The sequence below is a fragment of the Ambystoma mexicanum genome, chromosome 3q (assembly GCF_040938575.1).
Source record: "Ambystoma mexicanum isolate Mex_15411 chromosome 3q, UKY_AmexF1_1, whole genome shotgun sequence".
NCBI lineage: Eukaryota > Metazoa > Chordata > Amphibia > Caudata > Ambystomatidae > Ambystoma > Ambystoma mexicanum.
The window spans coordinates 450,699,930-450,715,676 of record NC_090926.1 but is presented as its reverse complement, the minus strand read 5'-3'; the positions used below and the strand labels follow the sequence as shown (position 1 = coordinate 450,715,676).

General features: G+C 46.5%; 1 protein-coding gene across 3 annotated transcripts in view; it reads right to left on the bottom strand.

Annotated features, from left to right (window-relative positions):
• The window catches only part of HDAC3 (histone deacetylase 3), a 314,462-nt gene that overhangs the window by 252,923 nt on the left and 45,792 nt on the right, over positions 1–15,747 (bottom strand). For all 3 annotated transcript variants that reach the window (XM_069654130.1, XM_069654131.1, XM_069654132.1), the window contains 2 exons: positions 5,045–5,101; positions 4,876–4,931 (listed from right to left, as the gene is read on the bottom strand). In XM_069654130.1, the coding sequence (XP_069510231.1) occupies positions 4,876–4,931; positions 5,045–5,101 (113 nt within the window). The remainder of the gene's footprint in view (positions 1–4,875; positions 4,932–5,044; positions 5,102–15,747) is intronic.

The window sequence follows — 15,747 nt, the reverse complement described above, 5'->3', positions numbered from 1 at the left end:
GTCGGGACTTCCCCAGTCCTGCATAGGTTGTGTGCTGGACACAAAACATTAATTCAGGGCGAGTTCTGCAAAATACGGTTGGCCACCCAAGCAAGTGCATGTCTATGTATGGCGAGGGGGTGGACAAGCGATTTATAGGTGACAATGGCAGCATGTACATCAATGCGTTTAGTCGTGGTAATGCCAGCATATATTGTGTTTGCAGCATCATAAAAGCTACTCAATGTTGACATATTGCGGGTGCAGTTACATGAAACTGATTTACAGTGGCAATACTAGCATGTATCTGTGCATAATCAATCTGATTTACAGTGGGTATGAAAGCATAATGAGGGGCAACCTTTTGAAAGTGATCTATAGTGGCCATACTAGAATGTATTGTGTGTGCAACATCAAAGCATTTTACAGTGGGAATGATTGCCTATACTGTGTGGGTGATGTAAAAGCGATTTCCAGTGCAATGATGGCATGTATTACAGTGCAACATTGTACAATGGATATAGCAATGCTGACATACTCTCGGTGCAGCTTCAGGAACAGGATTTAAAGTGGCAATGCAATATATATATGTACAATTTGGTTCTCTAGGGTCACCTAGTACATGGATGTATTTTGAAAATTGTTCAGGAATTATATATATTATATTGAAAATTGTTCATGGAAATATATATGTATTCCTGAACAATTTTCAAAATACATCCATGTAATAGGTGACCCGGCATATATTGGATGGTTTCCTGTTGTCCTAGATAACCAAATTGTGTGCGTTTTTTTACCCCATTTTGTAAAACACATTGTGCTGTAAAATGTACCACTGCAAACAGATATTTTAAAAATGTTCTTTGGGGATATAAGAAGGGAGGAAAACACAAACCCCCTACCATTCGCCACAGCCGGTAAATAATTTATCATGCTGGTCCCCCAAAAACTCCCCATTGCTTCGAAAGCTGCCTCCTACACAGATATAGCACCCTGCTTACTTCTTGACAATCTCCTACCAGCAAGTGCTTATCCCTCCCTCCACTGCTGCTTAATGTAATTACTGTTTGTCGCCATCTGGAGCCGTGGTTTCATTTAAAATCCCTATAATAACCAAAGATTGACACTCTGGTCATGTCACCCTCCTAGGCTGCACATAAATCTTCTTTGTATGTTACTAGACCCTCCTGCTGCCACTGGCAGAAATGGCTTACGCATCAGTCTTGTGCTCTTCCAGCAACACTTTTTTTCGGGACAGAGCTCTTTAGTAATCACCTTGCTCTTGCTTTTCAGTTTGTTTCCATCTCTGATCCGACTCTTTGTCTGTAGCCCCCATCGTTCTCACCGGGTCTGCATGGCCTATGCTTTTTTTTATAGTACTTCAGACTACTCCAATTATTTAAAAGATTCTACTTGGTTATTCCTGTGCCTCCCTCGGCCCAATCCTTCCTGGTATGGGACTGCTATTCTCCCTCTTCGGTTCCATGTGCTTTTCCTTTCTCACTAAGGTTTAACAGCCACGATTCATCAGCGTTTCCCTGTTACTGAAGGTGTGACAATGATCGATAGCTTAAATGGTCCGTCTACCATTTTGAAGTCAGGGAGAAGTGTCATAGTGGCCTCACGGCTCCGAAATAGACTGAGTCTCTCCAGTTCTTTGGCAGCTCGACTGGGATGTTTGTCTTCTAGCTGCTAGACAGATCAGATGGAAGTGCTGTGCTTGTTAGTGGGCATGTGAACGTCTTTGTTCTCCGATATTGATTGAGAAGGAACAGAGGTGCAGCGCTCAATCCCTATAATTACGTTGCCCTCCAATGAGACATTGAATATGTATGAAGGGACATTTTCACTAGTAGGAGCTTGATAAGCGAATGTCCACAAGTCTCATAAAAAGGACCACTGTATGCAAAACCAAGCGCCGAGATGGAAGATGGTGCAGGGAGTGGGAAAAGGGCTCACTTTCCCAGGCGGCACGTTGTCCATGCTCAAGTGATCTGGGGAATACGCCGATTACCTCCTCGAGGTAGCACTTCATGTAGCAGGCAGGCGTGCCTGGGGTATCCAGTGATGTTACAAAATGATAACGCATGAATTATTGCTGAAAAATTACGAAAAGGTAAATATAAGGGGGTGAGGGTAAAGGGTTAAAAAGGTGCGTCATCAAGGAATTTCCTGTTTTTAAGAAACGGGCATCATTGCCGAAGCCACAGTAATTAGCCTCCCTGGCTTTAGCACCTGAATGTACTTTGATCTTAGGGTGAAGAGTCAATACCTCAAAACTCAACCTGGTAAGATACCTCAGACAGCCCTGTGTGCACGCACTGGTGTTAGCCCTCAATGGGGTATCCGCAACCATGCTTCCCCCCCAGTGTGGTGTAGTTCAGTCGCTTTTGACCCAGGTGCATTCCTCTGGGGGGCAGGAGACATGGGTAGTTACCTCATTGCTGTACTTTAGAAAAAAAAAAAAGCTTTAAATTTACCCTGCTTAGCCTCAGCCAAATGTTCTCACCAACTTTGCAGGGGGCTCTTGACTATCTCATACTAGTGCCTCTGCTGAGTGCCAACCACTTTTACCAGAATTGCTAGACATGCGGTTGTGAAGCAGTGACCTCTCTGGTCATGGTCACAAGGACCTGGGTGCCCCATCATTAGGTCCTCAAAATCAGAAGTACCAGGAATGGCATTCAAGTATGGATTCAAAAGGTAATTCTCAAGGACCAAGCAAATACGGACCACATCTACGAGAATTGCCCTCTTAAAGGGAATAAAAACGTGAGGTGGATCTCGGAACCTCATCTATCTACTGGATGGAAGGGAGACTATGGGGAAAAGAATCACCCCACGGTATTGCCTTCCTCACCTTCAACATAAAAGCTGTAAGGGAACCTCACCTCTTCCCTGCCCTCCATCTAGAGGGGACTCTACTTTTGCTCTATAATACAGGGAGACTTGAGGAAAGGACGCGTGTACAGCACTGAATTCAGGTGCAATGTTTTCCAGACTCATTACCAATCACAGAAGTTCACTGCACGCCCACTGATCTGGCATATTCAGAGAACAGCAAAGTTGGACTTCAGAAAAAGGAAGCCCTGCAGCAATGAAGGGGTCACCAGCCCTGCAGCAATGAAGGGGTCACCCAGAACCACAACACAATCACAGCAGTCAGCAATCCTACACAGAAAAGACATCTAAAATGGAGGATGATCAATTTAAAGACTTCTGTCCCAGATGCAAGACTACAAAACATCCTTATCACTGACCATGCTCTGACAAGATACCTGACTTTTCCAGCCACTCAGGGAGAAGAAAATAAAGTCTCCACACGGTATAATGGTTGACAGGGAAGGGGAGCTTCACAAGAGAAGAGTTGGTGAGGAGTAATATCTGAAAGCTCAAAGACGGTTGCAAGAGGAAGTTGTGTCTGGGGAGAGTGGATGAAGTTATCTGGAAAAGGAGAAAACCTACTGGAAGAAGGTGGAGAGAAAAAAAGAACCTGGGGAGTATAGGTAAAAAAGGATAGGGACGATTCAGGAGGAGAGCATCAATAAGGAGAAGGGTGGAGGGGGCTCTTGTTCCTAGTAAGAGAAGGTTAACAAAACCACATCCTAGAGGAAGAAAGAAGAGAAAGGTGTCAAGGGGCGATAGAGGGGAAAATAGTGGGCAAGTCACCAGGCGATAGAGGGGAACTGGTCCTAATACCTGAAGAAAACTTAAGTAACTGGCATTTATTTCGGAGAGATAATTTTATAGTGTGGGGACACTTAAAACCCAAATTGTTTTTTTTTGGGGGGGAGGGACTAAACCATACTGACAAAGCAAATAACCCCCTGTAAAGTGGAATCCTTGTTATGCACGGTGTAATTCTGTGCTACACCGCACATTATTGCATGTGTGGTTTGGCCCCAAGCACTAAATCGAAGGCATAGTGTCCAGATGCTTCAAAGGGTTTTGTGTACGACCTGCAGAAAGAAAGCCACGTTAATCAAGCAGAGAGACCCACTGCAGAAACTGATGTGCAGAGGATAGGTCAGGTTTAAAAATGAAGCGAAAATGAGTATTGTGTGGAAAAAGTAGCCAGTCCGAGTAATGCAGAGAAAAGGACTCGATGGCAAAGTCGGGGGCAGGTTCTAGTGTGCAGGATCCCGTGCATTTGCTTAGCTTCTTGTAAAATGTAATTGTGCATGCCAAAATGCTCCAGTACCATCGTTCTATAAGCATAGGAGAAATGGGATAAGACAGACTAACTTGTGTAACCCACAACCTTAACATGAAACCGAGGAAATGAGGGGCAAGGTATAGGTGAAAAGATTGTGTCAAATGAGAAGCAGTCGGTCACCTTGCAAGACTTCCTGTCTGCCAATCCATGAGGCAAAGAGGATTATCAAAGGATGACTGCATCGTTGAAAAGAGGGAAGCACCACATGTTGCATTCCCACTCAACTTGCATGGTTTGGAATGCAGGAGTCCTGTGATGTGAATGATTACTGGAAAGGTTACACACAAGCCAAGTACCAACCCCACAGATCCATGGCCATCATGCAAAGCCAGGGGTTTTATGAGAGAGGACTGTCACCACCTACTTTCTCACTTGAAACACCCACATTTCGCTTGCTACGTCAGAAAGGCTTGCAGAGCAAGAAGGTTGGATTTGACAACAGCTTTGAATATGGTTTTACACCCAAGGTGCCACACCCTGTGCATCTTTCTCTCCAACTCGAATCCAGACTCCACAAGGAGAGCCCATTAACAATCCAAACATTTTTAGAGAACATTAAAGCAGACAATACATTCCTCCATTTGTAGGTGTAGTTTTTATTTTTTTAAGAACGTGGTGGGTAGCAATCGTATCAAAGAAAATAATACTGCAGGGGTCATACTCCCTTTAATGGTACTTACTTGAGTAGCTCCAGAATGCCGATAACTATATCATTGACATAGCAAAATCCAGATGCCTGCAGACGACAAATAAGAGGGCGTGGGAAAGAGGAAAATAACCATTCACTCAAAGCAATCCCAAAGCAGGTTAAAACAGAATGCAGTGCCCGACATAATATATTGGCATTACCTCAAATTTCTTGGCATGGTGCAGGCCTCCAGCCCAGTTTATTGCGATATCACATATCTAAGAATAAAAGGGTTTACATTATTTAGTATGAAGCCTCCCTGTGGCATCAGGTACATCATTCGATATTTCAATGTAAAGATATTTTAGTTTGGTTTTCTTTCACCGATATACATATTTTGATGGTGCTAAGGATTACAGATTGACAGTATAATCCTATAAATTGACATATTACATTTAACGCAAACAAACCCCCTTATAATGCTCATGGATAAAAGGCATTGCATTTACAATGTTCATAGACACCAGGACCATAACAGAAATTAAATATTTGTTATGCGGTACCTACCCAAACTGACAGATACCTCCCCCACCTCCCCCCGCCTTCACTTATTGAAACATTTTTGGTGATGGTGAACGTACATCCTAGTTCTTCCAGAGGATGCAGAGTACTGTCTGTATTGTAGGGTCTGGGCTACCATGATAGAAGAAGAATTGGTACATGGAATCAGCATGTCTGAGGATAGAGGAAAGAGTCTTTGGTTAGGATGCACAGGGGACATGCAGGCAGAGAGGAGGAGAATGAACACTGCAGAGGCCCAATGGGACGTGGTGCATTGGAGTGAACTCTGATGCAGTTATCCGAGTTGAGTAGGACAATCAGGAGCTCAACCAGATGCAGAACCAGGAGAAGAAAAAGCCGAAATAGCACCAGAAGCTGTGGTGCCAGCCTCCCGTCTAGAAAGCTGAAAAAGAATGGTTGTGCTTATAAGGGAGCCCATTTTCCATGATTAAACATTGTTTAGTGCAGCTGCCATTTTATTAATGCATGGTGAATCAGAGAAAATAAAAACATAACTTGATGAAGGTATATGAAACATTTTGGCATAACCCCCAAATAATCTTTTGAAGCATGCATCTGAGGAGCGGAGAGCTTTAAGGGTAACTTCCTGGAGATTTTTCTCCACGAGTGCAGGCCAAACCTGGGTGCAATCACTAACTTTGTTTTGAGGGCTTTGAAGTTGGACACAATGTGAAAAAAGAAATGGACGAAAAAACAAATCCTCATTCTGCCAGGGGGTAGAGCAATGATACAGAAAACCACTAGCTATTGAATACTTTGAAACACACAACAATGTTGCTGGAACTTGAGATTTAAAGTTCCAATTTCACCGACAAGATCCACACTGGGGAAGGAAACATCCGAGGAACTCGCTAGTGTCCCAAATGAAGTTTGGTTTGCCTGGGTGATTGGTGGAAAATCCCAGATTGAACGAAGCTATGAACACCCCATGATTTTCCACCATGGTAATAATGAATTGTGCATTCTGAACAATAAATCGCCATTTGGGTACTTTCAAAACTTTATTTTTGCATTTTAGTAAACATGTGTACCAACAAGCCCAAACAGTGGGATACTAACATGCCACCGTTGCCCCCCCCCTCACCCCCGCCCCCCACCCTCCGACAGTCCCATCACACAACAAGCAGTTAACGCATTTGAATTTACACAGGTGAAATCTGTGGTGGCTGATCAGTTGTCTCGGTTGGTGCTGCGCTGCAGAGGAGGTGCGAGATGTACGGGCCCCAAATATCTGGGGGTCTTGCGTGGTGAGGGGTCTTTATAAATTCTGCTTCCGTTTCTTGGCAGTATGTAATGTCTCTCCTCCAGTTCGCAAGAGTGGGGGGGGGGTGCCTCGTTCCATGGCCACTCTTCTACGTGCCAGAACCAACAGAATGCTTGCCAGTTTTCTAACGTGTGAGGACAGGGGTCTCGTTAGGCCGAGGAGTGCCACTAGTGGGGAGTGCCCCACCCTCTCGCCGATTATTGCATCGGTTTCGTCGAGCACATCTGACCAGAATTTAGACACTGGTGGGCAGCTCCACGCTAGGTGCAGGAAGTCAGCATCCGGGGACCCGCATCGGTCGCAAGATGCATTTGACCCGGGGTGATGTCTGTTTCTCTTTTTAGGGGTATAATAGGTTTGGTGCAGAAAGTTAAAGTGGATTTGTTTGAAGCGGGAGTGGAGTGCCACTTTTTGAGTCTGTTGTAAGATATAGCTCCAGTCTTCATCTAGAATGGGGGTTTGAAGCATGGTTTCCCATCTTGCCTTTGTTTTGGGGTTCGAGGGAAGAGCGTCTGTGAGCAGGGCTTTGTAGATAGATGAGACCAGTTTGCCCTCCCCTTGTGCCTGAATGGCTCCATGCCGCAGCTGCCAGGTGGGAGGTTGTTGTGGGAATGATGGTATGAGGGCCTGCAAGGTGCACCGCACTCTGAAGTACAAAAAGATATCAAGGGAGGATGTGCCACCCTTCTCCTTCGCCTGCTGGGGTGTTATGAAGGTGTCTTGTATGAAGAGGTCGCCAAGTGTATTTATTTTGCACTTCTCTGCCCAGATCAGATACACTTTCTCGGCGGTGAGTGGGATCCTGGGAATGAATTTCACGGGTAGAAGAGGAGTATGTAAGCTGAATCTTGTACTTTTGGGCCATTTTCCGCCATATTGTGTAAATGGATTGCACTATGTTCAGCGTCGTGTGTGGCACAGCCTGATTGCTGATGATCACGGCCCTTAGCAAGTTGGGTGGGGCTAGTGCCCGTTTGACTTGTACGTGCGGTCTTACGAATTGGGGCTCATACCAGTGGCTGAGAAACTGGGCTTGTGCTGCCCAGAAGTGCCGTTCTAAATCTGGTAGAGCTAGGCCACCCTTAGTGACAGGAAGCACTAGGGATGAGTATGCCACCCTTGCGGGTTTGCCCGACCACATGAGGTCCAGAACTAGGCTTCTCAGATTACCCAGGAAGCGCCGGCACAGCAGGATGGGGATGTTGGCGAACAGGTACAGGAGTTTGGGTAAGATTACCATTTTTACCAATGAGGCTCTTCCCCAGAGGGTGAGCGGAACAGATTTCCACCTTATCTCTTAATGATTTCAGTGTGCATTCGTAATCGTCTTTGAATATGTTGTGGTGGTTCAGGGACACTAATTCCTAGGTATCAGACGTGGGCTTTCTCCCAATGGAAGTTAAACTCGTCTTGAACTATTTTGGTCTTTGTGTTTAAGGGAAAAACGATTGATTTAGATTGGTTGATTTTCAACCCTGATACCAGCCCAAACTTCATTTCTCGCATAATCGGGTTAAGGCTTTCGCTGGGGTTTTGCATGAACAAGACTATGTCGTCGGCATAGAGGGATATTATTAGACGGTGAGGTCCTATTTTAAGCCCTCTCTGGATTTGGCGTTCTCTTAGGCCCGCTGCTAGGGGCTCCATCACAAGGGCGAATATCATGGCAGATAGTGGGCATCCCTGCCTAGTGCCGCGCTGGAGGTTGATATGTGCCGAGCGAGTCGACCCGAGCGTGATTGCTGATAGGGGCTGATTATAGAGGAGTGAGACCAGCTTGATAAACTGTTTCCCAAGTCCGAGCTGCTGCAGCACGGCGAACATAAAGGGCCACTCAACGGAGTCGAACGCCTTTTCGGCATCCAGCAGCACCGCCACTGCCCGAATGTGGTGTTTCGGCCATGTACGAATCCCGCTTGGTCAGCGAGTACCAGTGCAGGCATTAGCGGGAGAAGCCTATTAGCAAGGATCTTGGCCAGGATTGTGTTGTCCAGATTAGTGATATGGGGCGGTAGGACTTACAATCTTCGGGAGGCTTGTCTTTTTTGTGTAATAGTATTACATTAGCTTCTCTTAATGTCTGTGGGAGAATACCGGATTCGATCGCTTCTTCGAAGACATTTAGCAGGAGAGGGGCAATTAGAGGGACGAAGTGTTTATAAAACTCACCAGTTAGCCCGTCGGGCCCCGGGGCTTTGGATGGCAGTAGACTTTTAATGGCTTCTTGGATCTCTTCTAGCGTTATGGGCGCATTCAGTGGCTCACGGAGTTCCCCTTCCACCCAGTACAATTCTGTGTCGTTGAGGTAATTCCGGATCGCATCGGAATCTGCTGGGCCCCCGGCGCTGTATAGATCTTGGTAGAATGCCCTGAATACTTCGACTAGGTCTTCTTCTTTGTGCAGCATATTGCCCTGCAGTGTCCGGATGCTGTCCACCCTTGTTGGCCTCCTGTCTGTCGCTATAAAACGAGCAAGAAGGGCTCCAGGCTTCTGGCCTTCGCCGTATTGTCTAATTCTGTGATTGTGGCCCAAAAATGTAATCTCCCGTTCAGCCAGGTTTCTAAAGTACAGAAGTTCTTCTTTCAACCTCGCCTGGATGTGGTCTGAGTTGTGAGCGGCTTGCTGCTTTTCTAATTCCTTCAGGTGTGTTTCGCTGGTCCCTAGTTCGCGTCTGATAAATTTAAGGATTCCGTTTTCTTTGGCTAGGCAGACGCCTCTTACATAGCATTTGAGAGATTCCCATAGCACTCCGGCGGAGTTGACGGTGCCTTGGTTAATGTCAAGAAAGGTGTTGATTTCCTCGCTTAGCTCGGTGGCGAATGTCGGATCTGCGAGAGATCTGGGTTTGAAACGCCATTGGGGAGGTCATGGTCTGGTGGTCGGCAAGTGGCATTCGAGTATTACCGTGGCGTGGTCTGAGAAGGTTTTGGGGAGTATTTGGCATGTGCCCCATTGCCAGTTGCTGTGAGCGGAGACTAGCAGATAATCGATGCGGGAGTTCGTATTATGAACACTTGAATGGTATGTGTAGTCTCTGGCTTCCCAATGCTGGATCCTCCATATGTCCGATAGGTCAAACGCTTTGCAGATCTCCTGCACTTGTAGGCTAGCTTTGGACGGATGCGCGGTTGTTAGCTGTGATTTATCTTTCTGTGGGTCGAGATGAGTATTCAAGTCCCCTCCCCAGATTATGGTGGCGTTTAGCACTTGCGAGAGGCGGGACAGCACCCAGTCAAAGTTGTTTTCACCGTCTGTGTTGCGCGCGTAGGAGTTGACGAAAACCACCTCCTCTCCCTCCACTATGCCCCGAACCAGAAGAGCCCTTCCCTCGTTATCTCTGTTTGGATCAGGCGAAACCCCAGTGAAGAGTGAAGAAGAATTGCGACTCCCCTGGCGTAGCATGAGTATAAAGAGAAGAAGCGATGGCATCCCCAACTGCAGGCCCACAGGTGCTTGTTTTGCGGTAAAAGGTGGGTTTCCTGAATCATTGCCACCTCGACCTTGTGGCGTCTGAGTAATTGCAGGATCTTACGTGTCTGGGCCGGGATGTTGGCCCCTCTAATGTTCCAGGTTGCTACTTTGAATGTACCGGTGATGATTTATATGACACCCGTTTGCAGCAAGACCGGAGGCGGTGTCCCGACACTTGGGACGGCTGGATTGCATGGGAGCAGAGTCAGGCGGGAGGGCTTGTGAGGGGCGGCGGCGGGGCTCTGGATGAGGCCCGCGGTTAAGCGATGGCGCATGGTGCACGTTTCGAACGACAACAACAACAAAACAATTTTCCTTACACGGACAACCCCCAACTCGTCCGTTTGGAACCCCCCCAACTGGAACACAAGGCGTGCTGTGCACAGGGCGCAGGTGGCCTTCCGAGGTTTAGTCCCCATCCTCCCGTTTGCGAAGATTGTCCCGATGGCTTGATTCCTTCTTGCTTTGGATCAGTGTTTATCACGGCGGGACTCTCTCCACTCTTTCTCCGTTTGAGGCTCCGGGTATTTGGTTTGCGGATTTACATCCCCACCGGTCGAGGTATAATGTGGCTTCTTCTGGAGAGTTGAAGTGGGTATTTCCCTCCAGTTGAATGCAAAGCCTCGCCGGGAAGAGCATCGAGTGCGTAAGCTGGTTGGCGCGTAGTCTGTGTTTCACATGAGTGAACGCTCTCCTTTGGGCTTGGACTGACGGGGAAAAGTCTCGGTAAAACTGGATGTCGTCCCCGAAGTGTAGTTTGCACTTTTCGCTTGCCATTCTGAGGATGGAGTCCCTGCCCTTGTATCTTAGGAGCTTGGCAATGATCGGCGGGCAGGGGCTCCCCGGAGCAGATCTTGTTGCAGGGATTCTGTGGGCTCTTTCCACTACAAATATTTGCGACAGGACTGCGGGACCGAATAGCTCCGTGCATAGTTTTTCGATGTGTTCTTCCATTCTGACTGGTAGTTGTCTTTCTCTGACTCCGACTAACCTGATGGTATTTCGTCTGGAGCGGCCTTCCAAGTCCTCGTTTTTGGCGAGTACGGTTTTCATTTGGTCCTCAAGCGTGGAGACACAGGAAGTGAGTGCTGATGTGCCGTCGTCCAGATCTGACACTCTGTTCGACGGAGTCGAGCCTGTCGCTGTGTTTGGTGAGCCGGTGCTGCAACAGGTCCACCTTGGACGAGAGCGAGTCTATCTTGCTGTCCAGGCCGCCTATCCCAGCTTTTAGATCCATCAGGATTTCCCTAATGTCCGTTTGTTGCTGCAGCTCTACCTCCGACTGATTGTTCGGGCATTCTGGGTGGTGTTCCGGCCTGGGAGTTTTAGGCGCTGGGCCTGCATCAAAATTGAGTCTTTTCTGGGACTTGTCCTGGCTGCGGTGTCGGAGCGTCTGATTTTCGGGTGTAGCAAAGGCACGGTCGAGGCGTTCAGATTTGGCCGCTTTGTGCCGTGCGAGGGGCCGAGACCCAGCCGTGCGGGGAGTCGCTATGGGCCAAAATGGCGGGGGCGCCGCAGAGCGACCCTGGTTTGTTGGCAAAGCGTAGTCTCGCCGTCCCGCCCGTTTTGCGTGCTTCTGTGAGCCTCCGTGCGCCTCCCGCCCCTCACCTGCAGGGGGGGGTTCGCTCCGCCACTGTCCTACTGCTGGCTGCGAGCCGTGGGGCCGTTCCTCACGGCCGGCGGGGCGGCGCCCCGGTTCCGAGCGATTCCCACCGTGCCGCTTTCTACTGGTGGTGGCCGCGGCAGATCCCGCGGGCAGCTCTTGTCCGTCTACGAAGGATTTTGGACAGGCGGGTCGGGGTTTCCAGGCCCCATGCAGTTCGTGGTTGTGCGGGCCGCACTACGTAGCGGATTTCTCGCGGAAGGCGAGTCCGATTCACTCCGGATTTTCGACAGATGAGGTGCTGCGCTAGGATAGAGCATTTCTTGCGGATTTAGTGGTTTCGCCACAGGATTGCCACGATTAATCAGGATTCATGCGGGTGGTAGCCGGGAGCTCACAGGGGAGCGGCCATCTTGGTCGGCCCTCTAGCGCCCTCTATCCCATATGGGTACTTTTAAGAGAAACAGTGAGTTAAGTCTTGTTTTGCCCTTTTCTTTTCTGTGAGTCCCTGAATGGTTGTGAATGATCTCCGATGACCAATAAGATTTAAAAGGCTGGTTACAATGCAGTCATAGGTGGACACTAACTTTTGCCACATTGATTGAAATGGCTCATAATCATGAACTACAATTGCAGATAGTGAAGCTCATTCAGCAACTCACAAAGAAAGCAGGGACCAACATTTGCTTGAGCTCACGGCTTCCTGCCTTATTAAGGCAGTATCATTCTTCAAAGCCATGTGTTTCCATACCAACTCCAACCAGTGCTCATAGATCTTTGGTTCAGTTCTTACAAATCATGACACGTAACAACAAAAGAAACAAATAGCTTTCTGTTATTCCAAAATGACAGTGAATAATTTTCCGTATTGACTTACATTGTTTTTGGGGTTACCCATCTTCAAGTACTGCGAGTCCCTGCCACTTTTCCTTAAATGTTTCGAGAAGGCCAACATTTTCAACAGACTTTGAACTTGCATACTATAAGCACTCAACATGCGACACGCATAGCAAACACTGGAACGTTGGAAATTATATTTCACAATTCTGGTCATAGTAAAACGTCATGTCTTTACTATGAACTGTTGGCTTCCCAGAGACCTGCGTCCATTCCTTGACCTTTGTTGACAAGTTCCACTTTGTCTGGTGTTGAGGAAATCTGCTAATCAGATAGTATTTCCATTTAAATAGCTTACTCTTGTCAATTCAAGATACGAGCTCTGTCCATGTTGTTAATTTCCCCTCCTTTATGAAAATCTTCAAGAACATGAATGCCTCCTTCCCTCAGTATTTCCAGAGCCCCAGGAGTTTCACATTGTAAATGTAGGGCCTCATAAATTGGATTTTTAGTGATATAGACACTACATGCTGAGGCCTTAAAATAGTAGAAGATAGCTTAAAGCTTACCTTTTTAAAATGCTTAGCACATGTGTTGATCTGGTTTTAAACTGGGTATGATTCGGTTATTATTTGCATCATTCTGTACGTGGTTTGGGTCTCCATTTTTGGAGTTACATTTCTGTCTTGTTTAGGTGCTACTGTTCAGTAATAGATCTGTATGCTGTGAAGTGCCAGGGAGCATTTTGATAGTTATCTGCATAGTTTTTTCATCTAAGTCATCCAAGATAATCTTGAATATTTGGTAGCTCAAATGAATGCATTCAATACTATTTGAAACATTCTCATTGTGTTCCTGCCTATACGAACGTGTGCATTATTACACATTAAAACATTGGGGAATGACTATCCAATTAATCTAATTGGGGGGAAAAACGTATTTAGGCCATGAAGGATACAACCCTCACCCCACCCCCCTTCATTCAATAAGGACCTCTTCTTAGTGGCAACAATGCAGTTATAGGACTAATAATCACAACCATGGATCCTCCGGAACACAATCAACTGAACATATGCATTTGTGTTGCAATTAAGGGAAGATTAAAAGTAAAGTGACATTACAAAGCAGACTCAAGGAAGGAACCATTGCTTTCAGGGTGATTCACTTCTCTCAGTCCTTGCTTTACCTCCTTCGGCACCTGACTGGGAATTACCTGCATCATAGGCAAGTGCAGAATTTCTAAAAATACTGCAGTCCCCAAGACATTAAAATGAGGATAAGCGTGCTCGATCCTCTAATGTATGACCCTACGCATGGAGCACCGCCAACTGCCAGCCCTTATTTCAAGTGATTATCTCACCTATCCCTGTAAGTTGGGAGGGCAAAGTATGCCTGTGAGAAATGGAAGGACTGAACTTGTGAAGAAGGGAGAGCAAGGTCGAAGAACCTGAATCACCATGAAGGCAGTTTTCCCTTTCCCAGTCGTCCTGCTCCCTGTCTTTTCCAAGTGACAGTTAAAGATGAATGATCTGGTAGTAGATCAAATGACAAACCGATTTGAGCAAAACACCTTGGCGAAAAATGCCAAAAAGAAACATTCAAGGGGTAATGCTTGCAGAAAGCATGTGAAGCAGTTCACACTGCTGCCCTACAACTTTGAGAGATGGGGACTTAAGGCCACCGAGGTCGTCTTTGCTATGGAAGTGTGGGTGAGAAGTATTTGATGCACTGGAATGCCCTCTGCTCGTAGAATAAATAACACAGGCAACAATCAAGTAGCTAATGCTGCCAGAGATATTCTTGCCTGGGGGCAAGATCACCATGAGTGACCAAAAGAAGAACAGTCCACATAAATGGTTTAGTTCTCAACGGAAAATATCAATGTCCTCGAAAGATTAGGTATGGGCTACTACTCTGCCATGGAAACTTGAGGTCTTGGCATAAAGACTGGAAGGAAGATCTCTTCATTGAAAGGAGTTGGAAAGGTCTTTAGAGGTAAAGGATGAAACCATACAAAGAACCACCTTGTCCCCATAAAAACGATGAAAGGCTCATTGGAAGATGTGTCTGCTATAGGGTACAGATACACAGAATTTATCTAAAAAGTACACTTTTGTCCGAAACAGACTCCCAACCTACAGAAGTTAGCGCCTCATCCTCAGCAGTGAGCGCCATGATATCAGAGTGTTGCCTTCGCCTGGGCAGGAGTCACAATCAAGCATTGTGGCATTGGTTGTATGTGAAAATGTTGCATGGTGAAAAAGTCGGCAGGTTTGCGATTTTGCTTTCCCCTGAAATCCTAAAAGCCTTCCCCACATGTTTTAGGACGGTGTTAATTACTATTATATACTCAGTCCTACAATATTTAGGGACATGTTCGATTTTCTTGGGAGTGCAAATATGGGGAAATGTTGCCCACTGGCAAGCTTTTCAGAGGCGACTATCACAGGATACCATGGCATCAAAATTTAGAAAGGTGTGTTGCCAGTGAAGCAAGAAGCAGTTAATTCAACATAAGGGACATTCCTGCATGCACACCTTAAAGAAGAACCCGAGTTAGGCTTCATCCCACCGTGCTCACAACACAACAAGACATTTTTGTAACTTCTTTAGGATTCTGTAGTCGTGGTTCTACAGAGTTCTTGCTCAGAATTGCAGGTGGACATCTTTAAATACAGCGACTATATAAAAAAATATATATACAAAATTTTTAAAAAACTGAAGGCACCCACCAAATATCTGGTGCTGGATTTCCTGCTGGATCAAGAACCTGACAGAAGCGAGAGCTTCCATGCTTTTGCAGCCAGGAAGACTACACCACCAGATCCCCAATACCAGCACAATCACTCATGCATCAGAGGGGAATGCTGCATGCAATCCTGGCCCAAGAGAAAGGTTAAAGGGGCACACACCGGACCCGCTCATAGCGATTAAAGACTGCATTTGTGCAAGAGCACCTTGAAACACACATTCTATGGGCAAACACCATATAGCACATTCTGAAGCACAAATTTATGGGGCAAGCATATCCACACAATTTTTGGATTGCATTAAATCCACGTTCCAAATATAAAAAGACAGTAAGACTATACCCTAGTATGAATGGACATAGTTATATGTGATAAATAATTTTCTGAAAACTAGGATGGTATTGTTGGACTTCTGG